The sequence below is a fragment of the Ascaphus truei genome, chromosome 3 (genome assembly GCF_040206685.1).
Source record: "Ascaphus truei isolate aAscTru1 chromosome 3, aAscTru1.hap1, whole genome shotgun sequence".
Taxonomy (NCBI): Eukaryota; Metazoa; Chordata; class Amphibia; order Anura; family Ascaphidae; genus Ascaphus; species Ascaphus truei.
The window spans coordinates 426,067,447-426,084,382 of NC_134485.1; the positions used below are offsets into that span (position 1 = coordinate 426,067,447).

Sequence of the window (16,936 nt, forward strand, 5' to 3'; positions counted from 1 at the left end):
GTGCTTCTTTGCGACGCGTTCCCGGTCCCTCTGGTTTGAAGGAGTTAACACAGCGTTTCTTTTGCTTCCAGGTTGTTATCGGAGAAAGTGGACCCCAATTCCCGGCACAAGCTTGGGTGGACGGCTCTCATGGTGGCAGCTATAGGGAAAAACCAAAGGTATGGTGCTGTGTAAGGTTATCTGGCAACTCCAGGTCAGGGGTGGGATCCGGGCCGGACTTTCTTCAGCTTTTATTCTGCTGGGCCGAGTTTCTAACCAGCAAATGGGGGGGGGGGAGGGGGGGGAAATAAAACCAGGACTGGATCAGTGAGCAGGTACATACACAAGTATTGTGATCCCGACAGTTGCTTGGCTGGCATTGGTTGTAGGTGCCTCCCCCCTAGTTACTTACCAGTGAACTTACCGGAATTAATTTCTGGGATTTAAATGGCCCTCCAGAAGGACGTGAGATTTGGCAGCCATTTTGTTTCTCCTGGAGAGAGGCTTAAACCTGGTAAGCTTCATGGGAACCAGGGAGCTGGAAACGGTGCAGGTCATCTCCGGGGGACCCCCATATCCCACCCTTTATATACAAAAGGGGCCTTGCTGCTTTAAAGCAAAGATGTGAAGCGTTGGTATCACATTGCGGGGGCTCTTTGATGTCGGTGGGTTACAAATCCATCGTGAGCACTATATCGTTGCAATGCTGGTGTCCGGGTTATTTGGGGGGTACGCCGTGTTTCACACGTGTCGTGTTCTGGGGGCCGTCCGCCAGGTACAGATGTTTGGGCTTCTCTGCTGTGATGCGTTGGGATATAATGTGGTACATTGCAACCAGACACACAGTAAGTTATGGAGAGTAAAAAAGTAACACAATCCCTGCACCGTACAGTGTACCGCAAATAATAACACCACTTGTGAGCACAATCACAAGTCTCAGACAGGTCTGCAAACCCTGCCCTTCCCCATTATCTCTTAGCATATACTGCTTCCACTGTAGCTAGCCATTCTGGGTAAGGACATGCAAATGAGCACTCGCAGTGTGTCGCTTTTTGCTTCTTATCCATTTTAACATGGATCCCTGTAAGCTTACACCTGCCAGCTGTTTCAGCACAGCCTGGGGTTACAGAAGTGTATTGCCTGTAACCTACTCACCGTTTTGGGTCTCGTCAATGTGGGGATAGTTATACAGGCGGTCCTCGGCCCTCCGACAGAGTCCGTTCCGCCAAACCGCGGCGCATACTGAACCTGTCGGATTGCGACACCGATGTTAATCCGCGGCTGTCGGATAATTGGTTCCGACGTCGGATAATGCGTTCCGCGGAATGAGTCGACGCGTCCGATCGTCCGAAAATGAAAGGACGCGTACCGAGGACCACTGGTACCGGCTTTGCAATGGCAGGTCGGCCGTGGCTACAAGCAGACGCAAAGTCAGTTACTGTGCACAACACAGTTACACTGCAACACAATTGCCATTTAATCCTATGGAAGTCCTGTCATGGTGTGAGACTTATGTTGTGTTATCTGGGAGAGCAACGTCCAGAGTTACTTTAACACTAACGCCTTGTATGGAATAGTAGGACAGAGTTACTTTAACACTAACGCCTTGTATGGAATAGTAGGACAGAGTTACTGTAACACTAACGCCTTGTATGGAATAGTAGGACAGAGTTACTTTAACACTAACGCCTTGTATGGAATAGTAGGACAGAGTTACTGTAACACTAACGCCTTGTATGGAATAGTAGGACAGAGTTACTTTAACACTAACGCCTTGTATGGAATAGTAGGACAGAGTTACTGTAACACTAACGCCTTGTATGGAATAGTAGGACAGAGTTACTGTAACACTAACGCCTTGTATGGAATAGTAGGACAGAGTTACTTTAACACTAACGCCTTGTATGGAATAGTAGGACAGAGTTACTGTAACACTAACGCCTTGTATGGAATAGTAGGACAGAGTTACTTTAACACTAACACCTTGTATGGAATAGTAGGACAGAGTTACTTTAATACTAACGCCTTGTATGGAATAGTAGGACAGAGTTACTTTAACACTAACGCCTTGTATGGAATAGTAGGACAGAGTTACTTTAACACTAACGCCTTGTATGGAATAGTAGGACAGAGTTACTTTAACACTAACGCCTTGTATGGAATAGTAGGACAGAGTTACTGTAACACTAACGCCTTGTATGGAATAGTAGGACAGAGTTACTTTCACACTAACACCTTGTATGGAATAGTAGGACAGAGTTACTTTCACACTAACACCTTGTATGGAATAGTAGGACAGAGTTACTGTAACACTAACGCCTTGTATGGAATAGTAGGACAGAGTTACTTTAACACTAACGCCTTGTATGGAATAGTAGGACAGAGTTACTTTAACACTAACGCCTTGTATGGAATAGTAGGACAGAGTTACTTTAACACTAACGCCTTGTATGGAATAGTAGGACAGAGTTACTGTAACACTAACGCCTTTTATGGAATAGTAGGACAGAGTTACTTTAACACTAACGCCTTGTATGGAATAGTAGGACAGAGTTACTGTAACACTAACGCCTTGTATGGAATAGTAGGACAGAGTTACTTTAACACTAACGCCTTGTATGGAATAGTAGGACAGAGTTACTTTAACACTAACCCCTCTCTCTCTCTGTCTCGCACCCCTCTCTCTCTCTGTCTCGCACCCCTCTCTCTCTCTGTCTCGCACCCCTCTCTCTGTCTCGCACCCCTCTCTCTGTCTCGCACCCCTCTCTCTGTCTCGCACCCCTCTCTCTGTCTCGCACCCCTCTCTCTGTCTCGCACCCCTCTCTCTGTCTCGCACCCCTCTCTCTGTCTCGCACCCCTCTCTCTGTCTCGCACCCCTCTCTCTGTCTCGCACCCCTCTCTCTGTCTCGCACCCCTCTCTCTGTCTCGCACCCCTCTCTCTGTCTCGCACCCCTCTCTCTGTCTCGCACCCCTCTCTCTCTGTCTCGCACCCCTCTCTCTCTGTCTCGCACCCCTCTCTCTCTGTCTCGCACCTCTCTCTCTCTCTCTCGCACCCCTCTCTCTCTCTCTCGCACCCCTCTCTCTCTCTCTCGCACCCCTCTCTCTCTCTCTCGCACCCCTCTCTCTCTCTCTCGCACCCCTCTCTCTCTCTCTCGCACCCCTCTCTCTCTCTCTCGCACCCCTCTCTCTCTCTCTATCTCTCGCACCCCTCTCTCTCTCGCACCCCTCTCTCTCTCGCACCCCTCTCTCTCTCGCACCCCTCTCTCTCGCGTACCCCTCTCTCTCGCGTACCCCTCTCTCTCGCGCACCCCTCTCTCTCGCGCAACCCTCTCTCTCGCGCAACCCTCTCTCGCACCCCCCCCTCTCTCTCTCTCGCACCTCTCTCTCGCACCCCTCTCTCTCTCTCGCACCTCTCTCTCTTGCACCCCTCTCTCTCTCTCTCTCTCTCTCTCTCTCACCCCTCCCTGTCTCTCTCACCCTTCTCTCTCTCTCTCGCACCCCCCTCTCTCTCTCTCGCACCCCTCTCTCTCTCTCGCACCCCTCTCTCTCTCGCACCCCTCTCTCTCTCTCGCACCCCTCTCTCTCTCTCGCTCCTTTCTCTCTCACTCTCTCTCTCGCACCCCTCTCTCTCGCACCCCTCTCTCTCGCACCCCTCTCTCTCTCGCACCCCTCTCTCTCGCACCCCTCTCTCTCTCGCACCCCTCTCTCTCTCGCACCCCTCTCTCTTTCGCACCCCTCTCGCTCTCGCACCCCTCTCGCTCTCGCACCCCTCTCGCTCTCGCACCCCTCTCGCTCTCGCACCCCTCTCGCTCTCGCACCCCTCTCGCTCTCGCACCCCTCTCGCTCTCGCACCCCTCTCGCTCTCGCACCCCTCTCGCTCTCGCACCCCTCTCGCTCTCGCACCCCTCTCGCTCTCGCACCCCTCTCTCTCGCACCCCTCTCTCTCTCTTGCACCCCTCTCTCTCTCTTGCACCCCTCTCTCTCTCTCGCACCCCTCTCTCTCTCTCGCACCCCTCTCTCTCTCTCGCACCCCCCTCTCTCTCTCTCGCACCCCCCTCTCTCTCTCTCGCACCCCTCTCTCTCTCTCGCACCCCTCTCTCTCTCGCACCTCCCTCTCTCGCTCTCTCTCGCACCCCTCTCTCCCTATCGCACCCCTCTCTCCCTATCGCACCCCTCTCTCCCTATCGCACCCCTCTGAGCAGCACCTCCTTTTTCAGCAGGAAAAACAGTTTTATTCAAAATAAATGCCCGAAACATACGGCAGGTCCGTCCCACACGTAGCGCTCCGCGTAGCTAAGACGCGGCCCTTAAACCCCTCCATTCACCTGGCACCTCCTCATTGTTCTGTCGTTGAGTGATGTCCATGATGGATAGAGAGATGGTAGGTTTCTGCTCTCGCTGCTTTGCCATACGTTGCAGTGAAGGTATTGCCCACGTCAGTGCCAGGGTACACAGGGCCATGCTGTTCTCTGTGCCAAGGTACACAGGGCCATGCTGGTCTCTGTGCCAGGGTACACAGGGACATGCTGTTCTCTGTGCCAGTGTACACAGGGCCATGCTGTTCTCTGTGACAGGGTACACAGGGCCATGCTGTTCTCTGTGCCAAGGTACACAGGGCCATGCTCTTCTGTGCCAGGGTACACAGGGCCATGCTGTTCTGTGCCAGGGTACACAGGGACATGCTGTTCTCTGTGCCAGGGTACACAGGGCCATGCTGTTCTCTGTGCCAGGGTACACAGGGCCATGCTGTTCTCTGTGCCAAGGTACACAGGGCCATGCTGTTCTCTGTGCCAGGGTACACAGGGCCACGCTGTTCTCTGTGCCAGGGTACACAGGGCCATGCTGTTCTCTGTGCCAGGGTACACAGGGCCATGCTGTTCTCTGTGCCAGGGTACACAGGGCCATGCTGTTCTCTGTGCCAGGGTACACAGGGACATGCTGTTCTCTGTGCCAGGGTACACAGGGCCATGCTGTTCTGTGCCAGGGTACACAGGGCCATGCTGTTCTCTGTGACAGGATACACAGGGCCATGCTGTTCTGTGCCAGGGTACACAGGGCTATGCTGTTCTGTGACAGTGTACACAGGGCCATGCTGTTCTCTGTGACAGGGTACACAGGGCCATGCTGTTCTGTGCCAGGGTACACAGGGCCATGCTGTTCTGTGCCAGGGTACACAGGGCCATGCTGTTCTGTGCCAGGGTACACAGGGCCATGCTGTTCTCTGTGCCATGGTACACAGGGCCATGCTGTTCTGTGCCAGGGTACACAGGGTCATGCTGTTCTGTGACAGTGTACACAGGGCCATGCTGTTCTCTGTGACAGGGTACACAGGGCCATGCTGTTCTGTGCCAGGGTACACAGGGCCATGCTGTTGTCTGAGACAGGGTACACAGGGCCATGCTGTTCTGTGCCAAGGTACACAGGGCCATGCTGTTCTGTGACAGGGTACACAGGGCCATGCTGTTCTGTGCCAGGGTACACAGGGCCATGCTGTTCTGTGCCAGTGTAGACAGGGCCATGCTGTTCTGTGCCAGTGTACACAGGGCCATGCTGTTCTGTGCCAGGGTACACATGGCCATGCTGTTCTGTGCCAAGGTACACAGGGCCAGGCTGTTCTGTGCCAGGGTACACAGGGCCATGCTGTTCTGTGCCAGGGTACACAGGGCCATGCTGTTCTGTGCCAGAGTACACAGGGCCATGCTGTTCTCTGTGCCAGGGTACACAGGGCCATGCTGTTCTCTTTGCCAGGGTACACAGGGCCATGCTGTTCTCTTTGCCAGGGTACACAGGGCCATGCTGAACTCTTTGCCAGGGTACACAGGGCCATGCTGTTCTGTGCCAGGGTACACAGGGCCATGCTATTCTGTGCCAGTGTACACAGGGCCATGCTGTTCTGTGCCAGGGTACACAGGGCCATGCTGTTCTGTGCCAGGGTACACAGGGCCATGCTGTTCTGTGCCAGGGTACACAGGGCCATGCTGTTCTGTGCCAGGGTACACAGGGCCATGCTGTTCTGTGCCAGGGTACACAGGGCCATGCTGTTCTGTGCCAGGGTACACAGGGCCATGCTGTTCTGTGCCAGGGTACACAGGGCCATGCTGTTCTGTGCCAGGGTACACAGGGCCATGCTGTTCTGTGCCAGGGTACACAGGGCCATGCTGTTCTGTGCCAGGGTACACAGGGCCATGTTGTTCTGTGCCAGGGTACACAGGGACATGCTGTTCTCTGTGACAGTGTACACAGGGCCATGCTGTTCTCTGTGCCAGGGTACACAGGGCCATGCTGTTCTGTGCCAGTGTACACAGGGACATGCTGTTCTCTGTGCCAGGGTACACAGGGCCATGCTGTTCTGTGCCAGGGTACACAGGGCCATGCTGTTCTCTGTGACAGTGTACACAAGGCCATGCTGTTCTCTGTGCCAGGGTACACAAGGCCATGCTTTCTCTGTGCCAGGGTACACAAGGCCATGCTTTCTCTGTGCCAGGGTACACAAGGCTTGCTTTCGCCCCTCCGCCCTTTCTTTTTCCCAGGGTGATCATCTCTCCCCTTCGACCAAAGCTAACAGGAGGCACCTTCAAATGTTTGCAGGCCCCCAAACCAGATTCAATTTGTTCCCGGAGAAAGAAATCCAATTTTGCAGCAAGAGTTGAACAAAACCCACGAGCGGCTTTTGATGTTTCCCCTCCCTCCCCGTCCCACCCCGTCCCACCCTTCCCGGCTCGCCACTCGGCGATGGCGCAAGTTCATAAGTGACAAAAAGATCCCAAATGACTTGGGACAACACAGGATTAAGGCCGGCGGGACAATGGCGCATATCCGCTCTCGAGCGACATGACCCAAGCTCCCATGTGCCGAGTTCGTGTGTGGCGCGGCCTTTGACGAGATGCCATGACAAGATCAATGCCGCGAGCCCCCCCTTCAAGGTCGTTCCTTAAGAGGGTCTTTGCTGCCCCGTGTTTGCTTAACTTTCATGTCTCCGAGTCAGTCCTGTTACTGTGTCCACCGGTGAGAGGGGCTGACAATGGGCCGGCGCTGGAGTGTGAAGGCTGTTGACCGTTCCAATTGAGCGCCGGAGCAGAACAGCAGAGAATAGACCAGGAGGAAGTGAGGGGGGCGGGGGAGGTGAGAGCCCTGCAGACGCCATTTATACGGAGGTAGCGAGACTTCTAGTCTTGAGCTACAGGAAAAGGCTGAAGGTTCATTACGAGCACGGCCAATGCCTTTCTAGGGGAAATGTACAATGCGTCTAGGCCAGGGGGGAAATTCCAGTCCTCAAAGGCCACCAACCGGTCAGGTTTTCCAGATATCCCAGCTTCAGCACAGGAGGTGTAGTCAAAGACGGCTACCTGTGCTGAAGCAGGGAATTCATTCTCTCTCCATTAGAAATTAAAATAAGAGTGTGTCATTATATACCGGTATTGTTTGCTACTTCTGTGAGAGGTAACATTACATTCACAAGCGCACATTTCAGGAACTTTGCAGTCACAGAAGCAAAAGAGAGAATCGCAGAAAACGCAGAATGCATTTTTCATGCACGTTTTAAACGCCGCTCCTGCAGTGAAAATCCGATCTTACACTATGCAGGGCTCACATGCGGCGAAGGAACGAATCCCGAATTGATTCCCAAGCTGGGGTAATTCTGAAAACCTGTCCTGTTGGGTGGGCTTGAGGACTGGAGTTGAGCGCCCCCTGGTGTAGGCGATCTGGATAAACAAAAACAAAAGAAGTCTAGAAAGGTTAAAAATGGCTCCAGAAAACGTGCCGCGGCATGATTCACGCAACCTTTAAAACGTGGATAAAGGAATCAGAGAGAGCACCGTTATATAATCTGTGCTTGTATCAAACACGTGCGCGTGTGACTAACCTGCGCCGTTTTGAATTCAGTTACTGTGTTTTCACTCTCAGTGCCGGGAGTCTGTTTCATGCCCTTTCCCAGGCCATGGATCATTGCGAGGGGGGAAGTAAGATGCAAGGTTTTGGGGTCCAAAAATAATGGGAAGCCGGTCCCTTATCCGCGGGAGGGGTCTGATTGGAAGACACTCTGCTGGATATCATGGTAGGGGGTTTCATTCATTGTAGGTCATCTCTCATCAGAAAGCCCGATCCTATAGAAGCAGCTCCACTTATCGCAAGGCTAGGAATGCGTCCTCTCTCATTGTAATGTTCTCCCGCCGCCGCCTCTGAGAGCAGGGTCTGGTTTGGAAGGTGTTCTCATGGCAAAGTTGTCACTGAGGGTAGGGTCTTACCCGGAACTCACTCTCGCGAACCAGAAGGTGGAGTCTCGTTGGCTGGGGCCGCCATTTAATGGCCAACTGGCTTCATCAATTGGAAACTGGGTTTGGAGGGCGGGATTTCATTGCTGAACATTCTCCTTCCTGTCAGCTGGGCTTCCACAGTGATGCTGCTCTACCTTAATGCGGACTCCTGCCTCCCCCTCAATATTTCTTCTCCAGCAAGATAATAGAGCAGGGCCTCCCCTGCCCCCAGAGACCTTCAGACAGGCAGGAAAGAGAGAGAGAGAATTATGGGGATGAGATCCCAGAGATGCGGGAGCCCTCTCTCTTTATTCAATCTGTTTTGAAGCTGCCGCTTCATCCTGGGGAAGATTTGTGGACTCCTTCATTTGAATGCTTCTGAGCTTTTCTCCAGCACTTGGAAGCGTCTCCACAGCATACTGAATTAGGGTCCTTTTAATATACCGCAATGCATCGTCAGAAAATGACTCCTTTCAGCACCTTATTGATACCCTAAGGTAACACCCAAGGAAAAGTCCAATTCCTTGCCATATTCCTGGATGTAAATGTTAAGACTTCTAAGCGTATCATTGTAGGGTTTTCATACAAACCCTATTAACTGCTCTCACAAAGCACCATTTTCGGCGCCCTTCTTGGGGCCGTCGTCACTCTGCCTTTCTTCTGTAGATCAGATCTCCAGAGGAGAGCACAATGAGATGTCCCAATAATGTGTAAATTGGCGGTGTCCCCAACGTCCTTGTGATTTGATGGCTCTTCTTTTACAGCCCAACAATCTTCTGGAAAACCCAACCACCGTGCAACACTCTTTGGCTATTTGTGGAGCATTAAATATTATAACCTCTGGTATTCTATTATATAGTGGATGGCCACACCAGATGTCTTTCGTGTATATTGGAAGAATACCAGAGATTATAATATTTGATGCCCCACAAATAGCCAAAGAGTGTTACATGGTAGTTGGGTAATCCAGAAGCTTGTCGGGCTGTAAAGCAAGAGCTATCATAAATGGTCTCAGTGGGCCGAAGTCTTCATGCTTAGCGTGACTTGTAACTGCAAAGTTCTTGACCGTTTGTCAAGTTTACCTCTCCCTTTCATCTTTGAGGGGTGTCAACCCTATTGCCGAGGCAAAGATGTGTCCCCGTGCTCTCCCACTCACCTGTATCCTAAAGTTAACTACTCATCAGAACATGGAGTTTCTTCTCTTCCGAACTGTTTTTCTAACATCTGCTCGTCATTTGGAGCAGTGGTGGTTTATCGCTTGGGAAGACTTGCTTATTACTAGTGACAATGACACCAGCTCATGCTGGGATATCACAGAGAAGTCTCAAACCTAGAGTAGGGTTAACATAGAACACTGATGTACGCAGTAACTGCACATGATATTGACATCTCTGTGTGGTGAAGTGTAGATATGTCGTGTTTTTTGATTCTAGTTAATATACCACCATCCGCGTTCTGCATACATAGGTTTAATGTGCACAGAACGTTCTAACCCTTCCAGGTCTCCCCTCCAGACGTACAGGTTTAATCCCTCCGTACCCTACAGTCACATCTTTGAAGAGTTTTCATTCGTGCCAATGAAAATGTATCGGATCACAGATGCCCTTCTGTAATTAAATATTAGACATAAAACTGCGGCCATTTATAACCATATTGCTGTTCAAATATAAACGAGCATAGAACGAGAATGGAGAAACGAACATCGTGTCGAGATCGGAACTGTTCGGTATCGTGTGTGTGTATATATACATTATTACCGGTATCGTGTGTGTGTGTGTATATATACATTATTACCGGTATCGTGTGTGTATATATACATTATTACCGGTATCGTGTGTGTGTGTGTATATATACATTATTACCGGTATCGTGTGTGTGTGTATATATACGTTCTTACTTTTATATTTATAAATCAACCATTTAACATGAGGTATTCTGGTCCCTTCTAAAAAATAACTTCATTTTATTAGCCATGAGTTTTATTTCCATCAGTTAGGCAGTTCTGTGGCCCGCTGGTTGGTGGAAATTAGTGCTGGTAATATATGTTTTATGAAGCAGCGGCAGCATTTCAATCCCCCGCATTAACTACATTTCAACCAAATTGGTCCTTTATTGGGAATCCGTTTAAATGAGTCTCTAGTTCTCCAAATGACTTTCTCCGGGCTGCAGCTTCTCCCCCTGTAATTCTGTTCTCTTATTTCATGTTGTACGTTATTATATATTACGTAGCGTTAATTAATGGACAGATTTGAAGACCTTTTTTGCGGTTGATTACATCTTCTCGCTGCACGCCGTATTGTTTTCAGCACCTTGTTGTTGTTGTTACCGTGCCTGTAATCCAGCTAATTGGTGAGCGTGTATATTGTCTCCTGTTTATTGCATTTCTGTAAAACCTACAAATTCTTTAACCGTTCCGGAATGATAAAGATATTCCTCTAAATGATGATAAAATAATAAGCCCTTTTACTTAAAGGCGCTGCAGACCCCCCCCAGGGTTTCAGAGAGAACAGCAGCTTATCGCAGATTTGCACCTCTTTTTTTTTTTTTTTAACCAGTCAATGCAAAACCAGGGTAGGGCTGTATGATTTCCCCCCTCCAGCAGTGATGGGGTTAATTGGCAGTGTCCCTGCCCCGCACTGGACCTGTTGGCCCTGCAGATGCCCGGAGCCCTGTGTGCGCACCGCGTGTTGTTGTCACGACATGCAGCTCCCAGTGAAGGGATCAGTGCTTCTCTTGGTTGAGCGGCCCCAGCTGCCTCCCGGCCAGAGCAAGGTGTCCCGCCCTGCGCCCCCTCTCCCTTTCTAACACCGTGCCCGGCGCGCCCCCCCCCTTCCGCACACACCCCTCCCCTTAATGCACCAGGCACTTAACTGCAATTGATCCGGGTGACCTTTGCACTCCCCTGCAGCTCCTCGTCGCATTGTTTCTCTTCTTGCTATGAATTTTTATTGGGCGCCGGTGGAAACGGGCCGAGCGGTCGATGCATCGGGTTGTGTTCTATGGAAACCCCACATTAACTCTCTGCATGTCGGAGGGGGGGGCGTGTATTTGGTACCTGCCCACCCCTGCTGTGGGGTTCAATATATATTATGTGCTTGGCCTCCCAACATTTTCTACATTTATTTTAATCTGTTTTCCGTTTAATTTATTCAATTATTGTATTCTGATTTCATTCATAGACTTTTTTTTCAAGTGTGTGTGTGTGGTGGGGGGGGGGGGAGAGACAGTGGGTGCAGGAGAGAAGGGGGAGAGACAGTGGGTGCTGGAGAGGAGGGGGAGAGACAGTGGGTGCAGGAGAGAAGGGGGAGAGACAGTGGGTGCAGGAGAGGAGGGGGAGAGACAGTGGGTGCAGGAGAGAAGGGGGAGAGACAGTGGGTGCAGGAGAGAAGGGGGCAGAGACAGTGGGTGCAGAAGAGAAGGGGGAGAGAGTAAGTTGGTGCAGGAGAGAAGGGGGAGAGAGTCAGTGGGTGCGAGAGAGAGTGAGGGGGGGGAGAGAGAGGAGTAAGTTGGTGCAGGAGAGCAGGGGGAGAGAGTCAGTGGATGCAGGAGAGAAGGGGGAGAGAGAGATAAGGCAGTGGGTGCAAGGAACTGAGAGGGCAGTGGTACAAGAGGGGGCAGTGGGTGCAGGAGGCTGAGGGTGGGGGGTACAGGAGGCCGAGAGGGGGCAGTTGGTACAGGAGGGGTAGAGGGGGGGAGCACTGGGTACAGGAGTGGGGCACTGGGCACACAGGAGGGGGAGAGCACTGGGTACAGGAGGGGCAGAGAGGGGGGGCACTAGGTACAGGAGGGGGAGAGAGGGGGCACTGGGTACAGGAGGGGGAGAGAGGGGGGAGCACTGGGTACAGGAGGGGGAGAGGGGGGAGCACTGGGTACAGGAGGGGGAGAGAGGTGGGAGCACTGGGTACAGGAGGGGGAGAGGGGGGGGAGCACTGGGTACAGGAGGGGGAGAGGGGGGGGAGCATTGGGTACAGGAGGGGGAGAGAGGGGGAGCACTGGGTACAGGAGGGGGAGAGAAGGGGGGAGCACTGGGTACAGGAGGGGGGAGCACTGGGTACAGGAGGGGGAGAGAGGGGGGGAGCATTGGGTACAGGAGGGGGAGAGAGGGGGGAGCACTGGGTACAGGAGGGGGAGAGGGGGGGAGCACTGGGTACAGGAGGGGGAGAGGGGGGGGAGCATTGGGTACAGGAGGGGGAGAGAGGGGGAGCACTGGGTACAGGAGGGGGAGAGAAGGGGGGAGCACTGGGTACAGGAGGGGGGAGCACTGGGTACAGGAGGGGGAGAGAGGGGGGGAGCATTGGGTACAGGAGGGGGAGAGAGGGGGGAGCACTGGGTACAGGAGGGGGAGAGGGGGGGAGCACTGGGTACAGGAGGGGGAGAGAGGGGGGGGGCACTGGGTACAGTTCATAATTTCTAATGTGCCTAATACAGTATAATGCAATGCGAGGCATAGGGACAGGAAGGGATTTTCCTAATGCTAGTTAGTGTGTGTGTGTATGAGACCGTACCCCCGCGCCGTGTCAGTATGAGACCGTACCCCCGCGCCGTGTCAGTATGAGACCGTACCCCCGCGCCGTGTCAGTATGAGACCGTACCCCCGCGCCGTGTCAGTATGAGACCGTACCCCCGCGCCGTGTCAGTATGAGACCGTACCCCCCCGCCGTGTCAGTATGAGACGTGTCAGTATGAGACCGTACCCCCCCGCCGTGTCAGTATGAGACCGTACCCCCGCGCCATGTCAGTATGAGACCGTACCCCCGCGCCGTGTCAGTATGAGACCGTACCTCTGCGCCGTGTCAGTATGAGACCGTACCCCCGCGCCATGTCAGTATGAGACCGTACCCCCGCGCCATGTCAGTATGAGACCGTACCCCCGCGCCGTGTCAGTATGAGACTGTACCCCCGCGCCGTGTCAGTATGAGACCGTACCCCCGCGCCGTGTCAGTATGAGACCGTACCCCCGCGCCGTGTCAGTATGAGACCGTACCCCCGCGCCGTGTCAGTATGAGACCGTACCCCCGCGCTGTGTCAGTATGAGACCGTACCCCCCCGCCGTGTCAGTATGAGACGTGTCAGTATGAGACCGTACCCCCCCGCCGTGTCAGTATGAGACCGTACCCCCGCGCCATGTCAGTATGAGACCGTACCCCCGCGCCGTGTCAGTATGAGACCGTACCTCTGCGCCGTGTCAGTATGAGACCGTACCCCCGCGCCGTGTCAGTATGAGACCGTACCTCTGCGCCGTGTCAGTATGAGACCGTACCCCCGCGCCATGTCAGTATGAGACCGTACCCCCGCGCCATGTCAGTATGAGACCGTACCCCCGCGCCGTGTCAGTATGAGACTGTACCCCCGCGCCGTGTCAGTATGAGACCGTACCCCCGCGCCGTGTCAGTATGAGACCGTACCCCCGCGCCGTGTCAGTATGAGACCGTACCCGCGCGCCGTGTCAGTATGAGACCGTACCCCCGCACCGTGTCAGTATGAGACCGTACCCCCGCGCCGTGTCAGTATGAGACCGTACCTCTGCGCCGTGTCAGTATGAGACCGTACCCCCGCGCCGTGTCAGTATGAGACCGTACCTCTGCGCCGTGTCAGTATGAGACCGTACCCCCGCGCCATGTCAGTATGAGACCGTACCCCCGCGCCATGTCAGTATGAGACCGTACCCCCGCGCCGTGTCAGTATGAGACTGTACCCCCGCGCCGTGTCAGTATGAGACCGTACCCCCGCGCCGTGTCAGTATGAGACCGTACCCCCGCGCCGTGTCAGTATGAGACCGTACCCGCGCGCCGTGTCAGTATGAGACCGTACCCCCGCACCGTGTCAGTATGAGACCGTACCCCCGCGCCGTGTCAGTATGAGACCGTACCCCCGCGCCGTGTCAGTATGAGACCGTACCCCTCCGCCATGTCAGTATGAGACCGTACCCCCGCGCCGTGTCAGTATGAGACCGTACCCCCGCGCCGTGTCAGTATGAGACCGTACCCCCGCGCCGTGTCAGTATGAGACCTTACCCCCGCGCCGTGTCAGTATGAGACCGTACCCCCGCACCGTGTCAGTATGAGACCGTACCCCCGCGCCGTGTCAGTATGAGACCGTACCCCCGCGCCATGTCAGTATGAGACCGTACCCCCGCACCGTGTCAGTATGAGACCGTACCCCCGCACCGTGTCAGTATGAGACCGTACCCCCGCGCCGTGTCAGTATGAGACCGTACCCCCGCGCCGTGTCAGTATGAGACCGTACCCCTCTGCCATGTCAGTATGAGACCGTACCCCGCGCCGTGTCAGTATGAGACCGTACCCCCGCACCGTGTCAGTATGAGACCGTACCCCCGCGCCGTGTCAGTATGAGACCGTACCCCCGCGCCGTGTCAGTATGAGACCGTACCCCCGCGCCGTGTCAGTATGAGACCGTACCCCCGCGCCGTGTCAGTATGAGACCGTACCCCCGCGCCGTGTCAGTATGAGACCGTACCCCCGCGCCGTGTCAGTATGAGACCGTACCCCCGCGCCGTGTCAGTATGAGACCGTACCCCCCCGCCGTGTCAGTATGAGACGTGTCAGTATGAGACCGTACCCCCCCGCCGTGTCAGTATGAGACCGTACCCCCGCGCCATGTCAGTATGAGACCGTACCCCCGCGCCGTGTCAGTATGAGACCGTACCTCTGCGCCGTGTCAGTATGAGACCGTACCCCCGCGCCATGTCAGTATGAGACCGTACCCCCGCGCCATGTCAGTATGAGACCGTACCCCCGCGCCGTGTCAGTATGAGACTGTACCCCCGCGCCGTGTCAGTATGAGACCGTACCCCCGCGCCGTGTCAGTATGAGACCGTACCCCCGCGCCGTGTCAGTATGAGACCGTACCCCCGCGCCGTGTCAGTATGAGACCGTACCCCCGCGCTGTGTCAGTATGAGACCGTACCCCCCCGCCGTGTCAGTATGAGACGTGTCAGTATGAGACCGTACCCCCCCGCCGTGTCAGTATGAGACCGTACCCCCGCGCCATGTCAGTATGAGACCGTACCCCCGCGCCGTGTCAGTATGAGACCGTACCTCTGCGCCGTGTCAGTATGAGACCGTACCCCCGCGCCGTGTCAGTATGAGACCGTACCTCTGCGCCGTGTCAGTATGAGACCGTACCCCCGCGCCATGTCAGTATGAGACCGTACCCCCGCGCCATGTCAGTATGAGACCGTACCCCCGCGCCGTGTCAGTATGAGACTGTACCCCCGCGCCGTGTCAGTATGAGACCGTACCCCCGCGCCGTGTCAGTATGAGACCGTACCCCCGCGCCGTGTCAGTATGAGACCGTACCCGCGCGCCGTGTCAGTATGAGACCGTACCCCCGCACCGTGTCAGTATGAGACCGTACCTCTGCGCCGTGTCAGTATGAGACCGTACCCCCGCGCCGTGTCAGTATGAGACCGTACCTCTGCGCCGTGTCAGTATGAGACCGTACCCCCGCGCCATGTCAGTATGAGACCGTACCCCCGCGCCATGTCAGTATGAGACCGTACCCCCGCGCCGTGTCAGTATGAGACTGTACCCCCGCGCCGTGTCAGTATGAGACCGTACCCCCGCGCCGTGTCAGTATGAGACCGTACCCCCGCGCCGTGTCAGTATGAGACCGTACCCGCGCGCCGTGTCAGTATGAGACCGTACCCCCGCACCGTGTCAGTATGAGACCGTACCCCCGCGCCGTGTCAGTATGAGACCGTACCCCCGCGCCGTGTCAGTATGAGACCGTACCCCTCCGCCATGTCAGTATGAGACCGTACCCCCGCGCCATGTCAGTATGAGACCGTACCCCCGCGCCGTGTCAGTATGAGACTGTACCCCCGCGCCGTGTCAGTATGAGACCGTACCCCCGCGCCGTGTCAGTATGAGACCGTACCCCCGCGCCGTGTCAGTATGAGACCGTACCCGCGCGCCGTGTCAGTATGAGACCGTACCCCCGCACCGTGTCAGTATGAGACCGTACCCCCGCGCCGTGTCAGTATGAGACCGTACCCCCGCGCCGTGTCAGTATGAGACCGTACCCCTCCGCCATGTCAGTATGAGACCGTACCCCCGCGCCGTGTCAGTATGAGACCGTACCCCCGCGCCGTGTCAGTATGAGACCGTACCCCCGCGCCGTGTCAGTATGAGACCGTACCCCCGCGCCGTGTCAGTATGAGACCGTACCCCCGCACCGTGTCAGTATGAGACCGTACCCCCGCGCCGTGTCAGTATGAGACCGTACCCCCGCGCCATGTCAGTATGAGACCGTACCCCCGCACCGTGTCAGTATGAGACCGTACCCCCGCACCGTGTCAGTATGAGACCGTACCCCCGCGCCGTGTCAGTATGAGACCGTACCCCCGCGCCGTGTCAGTATGAGACCGTACCCCTCTGCCATGTCAGTATGAGACCGTACCCCGCGCCGTGTCAGTATGAGACCGTACCCCCGCACCGTGTCAGTATGAGACCGTACCCCCGCGCCGTGTCAGTATGAGACCGTACCCCCGCGCCGTGTCAGTATGAGACCGTACCCCCGCGCCGTGTCAGTATGAGACCGTACCCCCGCGCCGTGTCAGTATGAGACCGTACCCCCGCGCCGTGTCAGTATGAGACCGTACCCCCGCGCCGTGTCAGTATGAGACCGTACCCCCGCGCCGTGTCAGTATGAGACCGTACCCCCGCGCCGTGTCAGTATGA

At 55.1% G+C, this 16,936-nt stretch overlaps 1 protein-coding gene across 2 annotated transcripts in view; it reads left to right on the forward strand.

The window, feature by feature from the left end:
* CLPB (ClpB family mitochondrial disaggregase) overlaps positions 1-16,936 on the forward strand; it is a 195,046-nt gene that overhangs the window by 6,636 nt on the left and 171,474 nt on the right. For both annotated transcript variants that reach the window (XM_075592798.1, XM_075592797.1), the window contains exon 3: positions 72-158. In XM_075592798.1, coding sequence (XP_075448913.1) covers positions 72-158 — 87 coding nt within the window. The remainder of the gene's footprint in view (positions 1-71; positions 159-16,936) is intronic.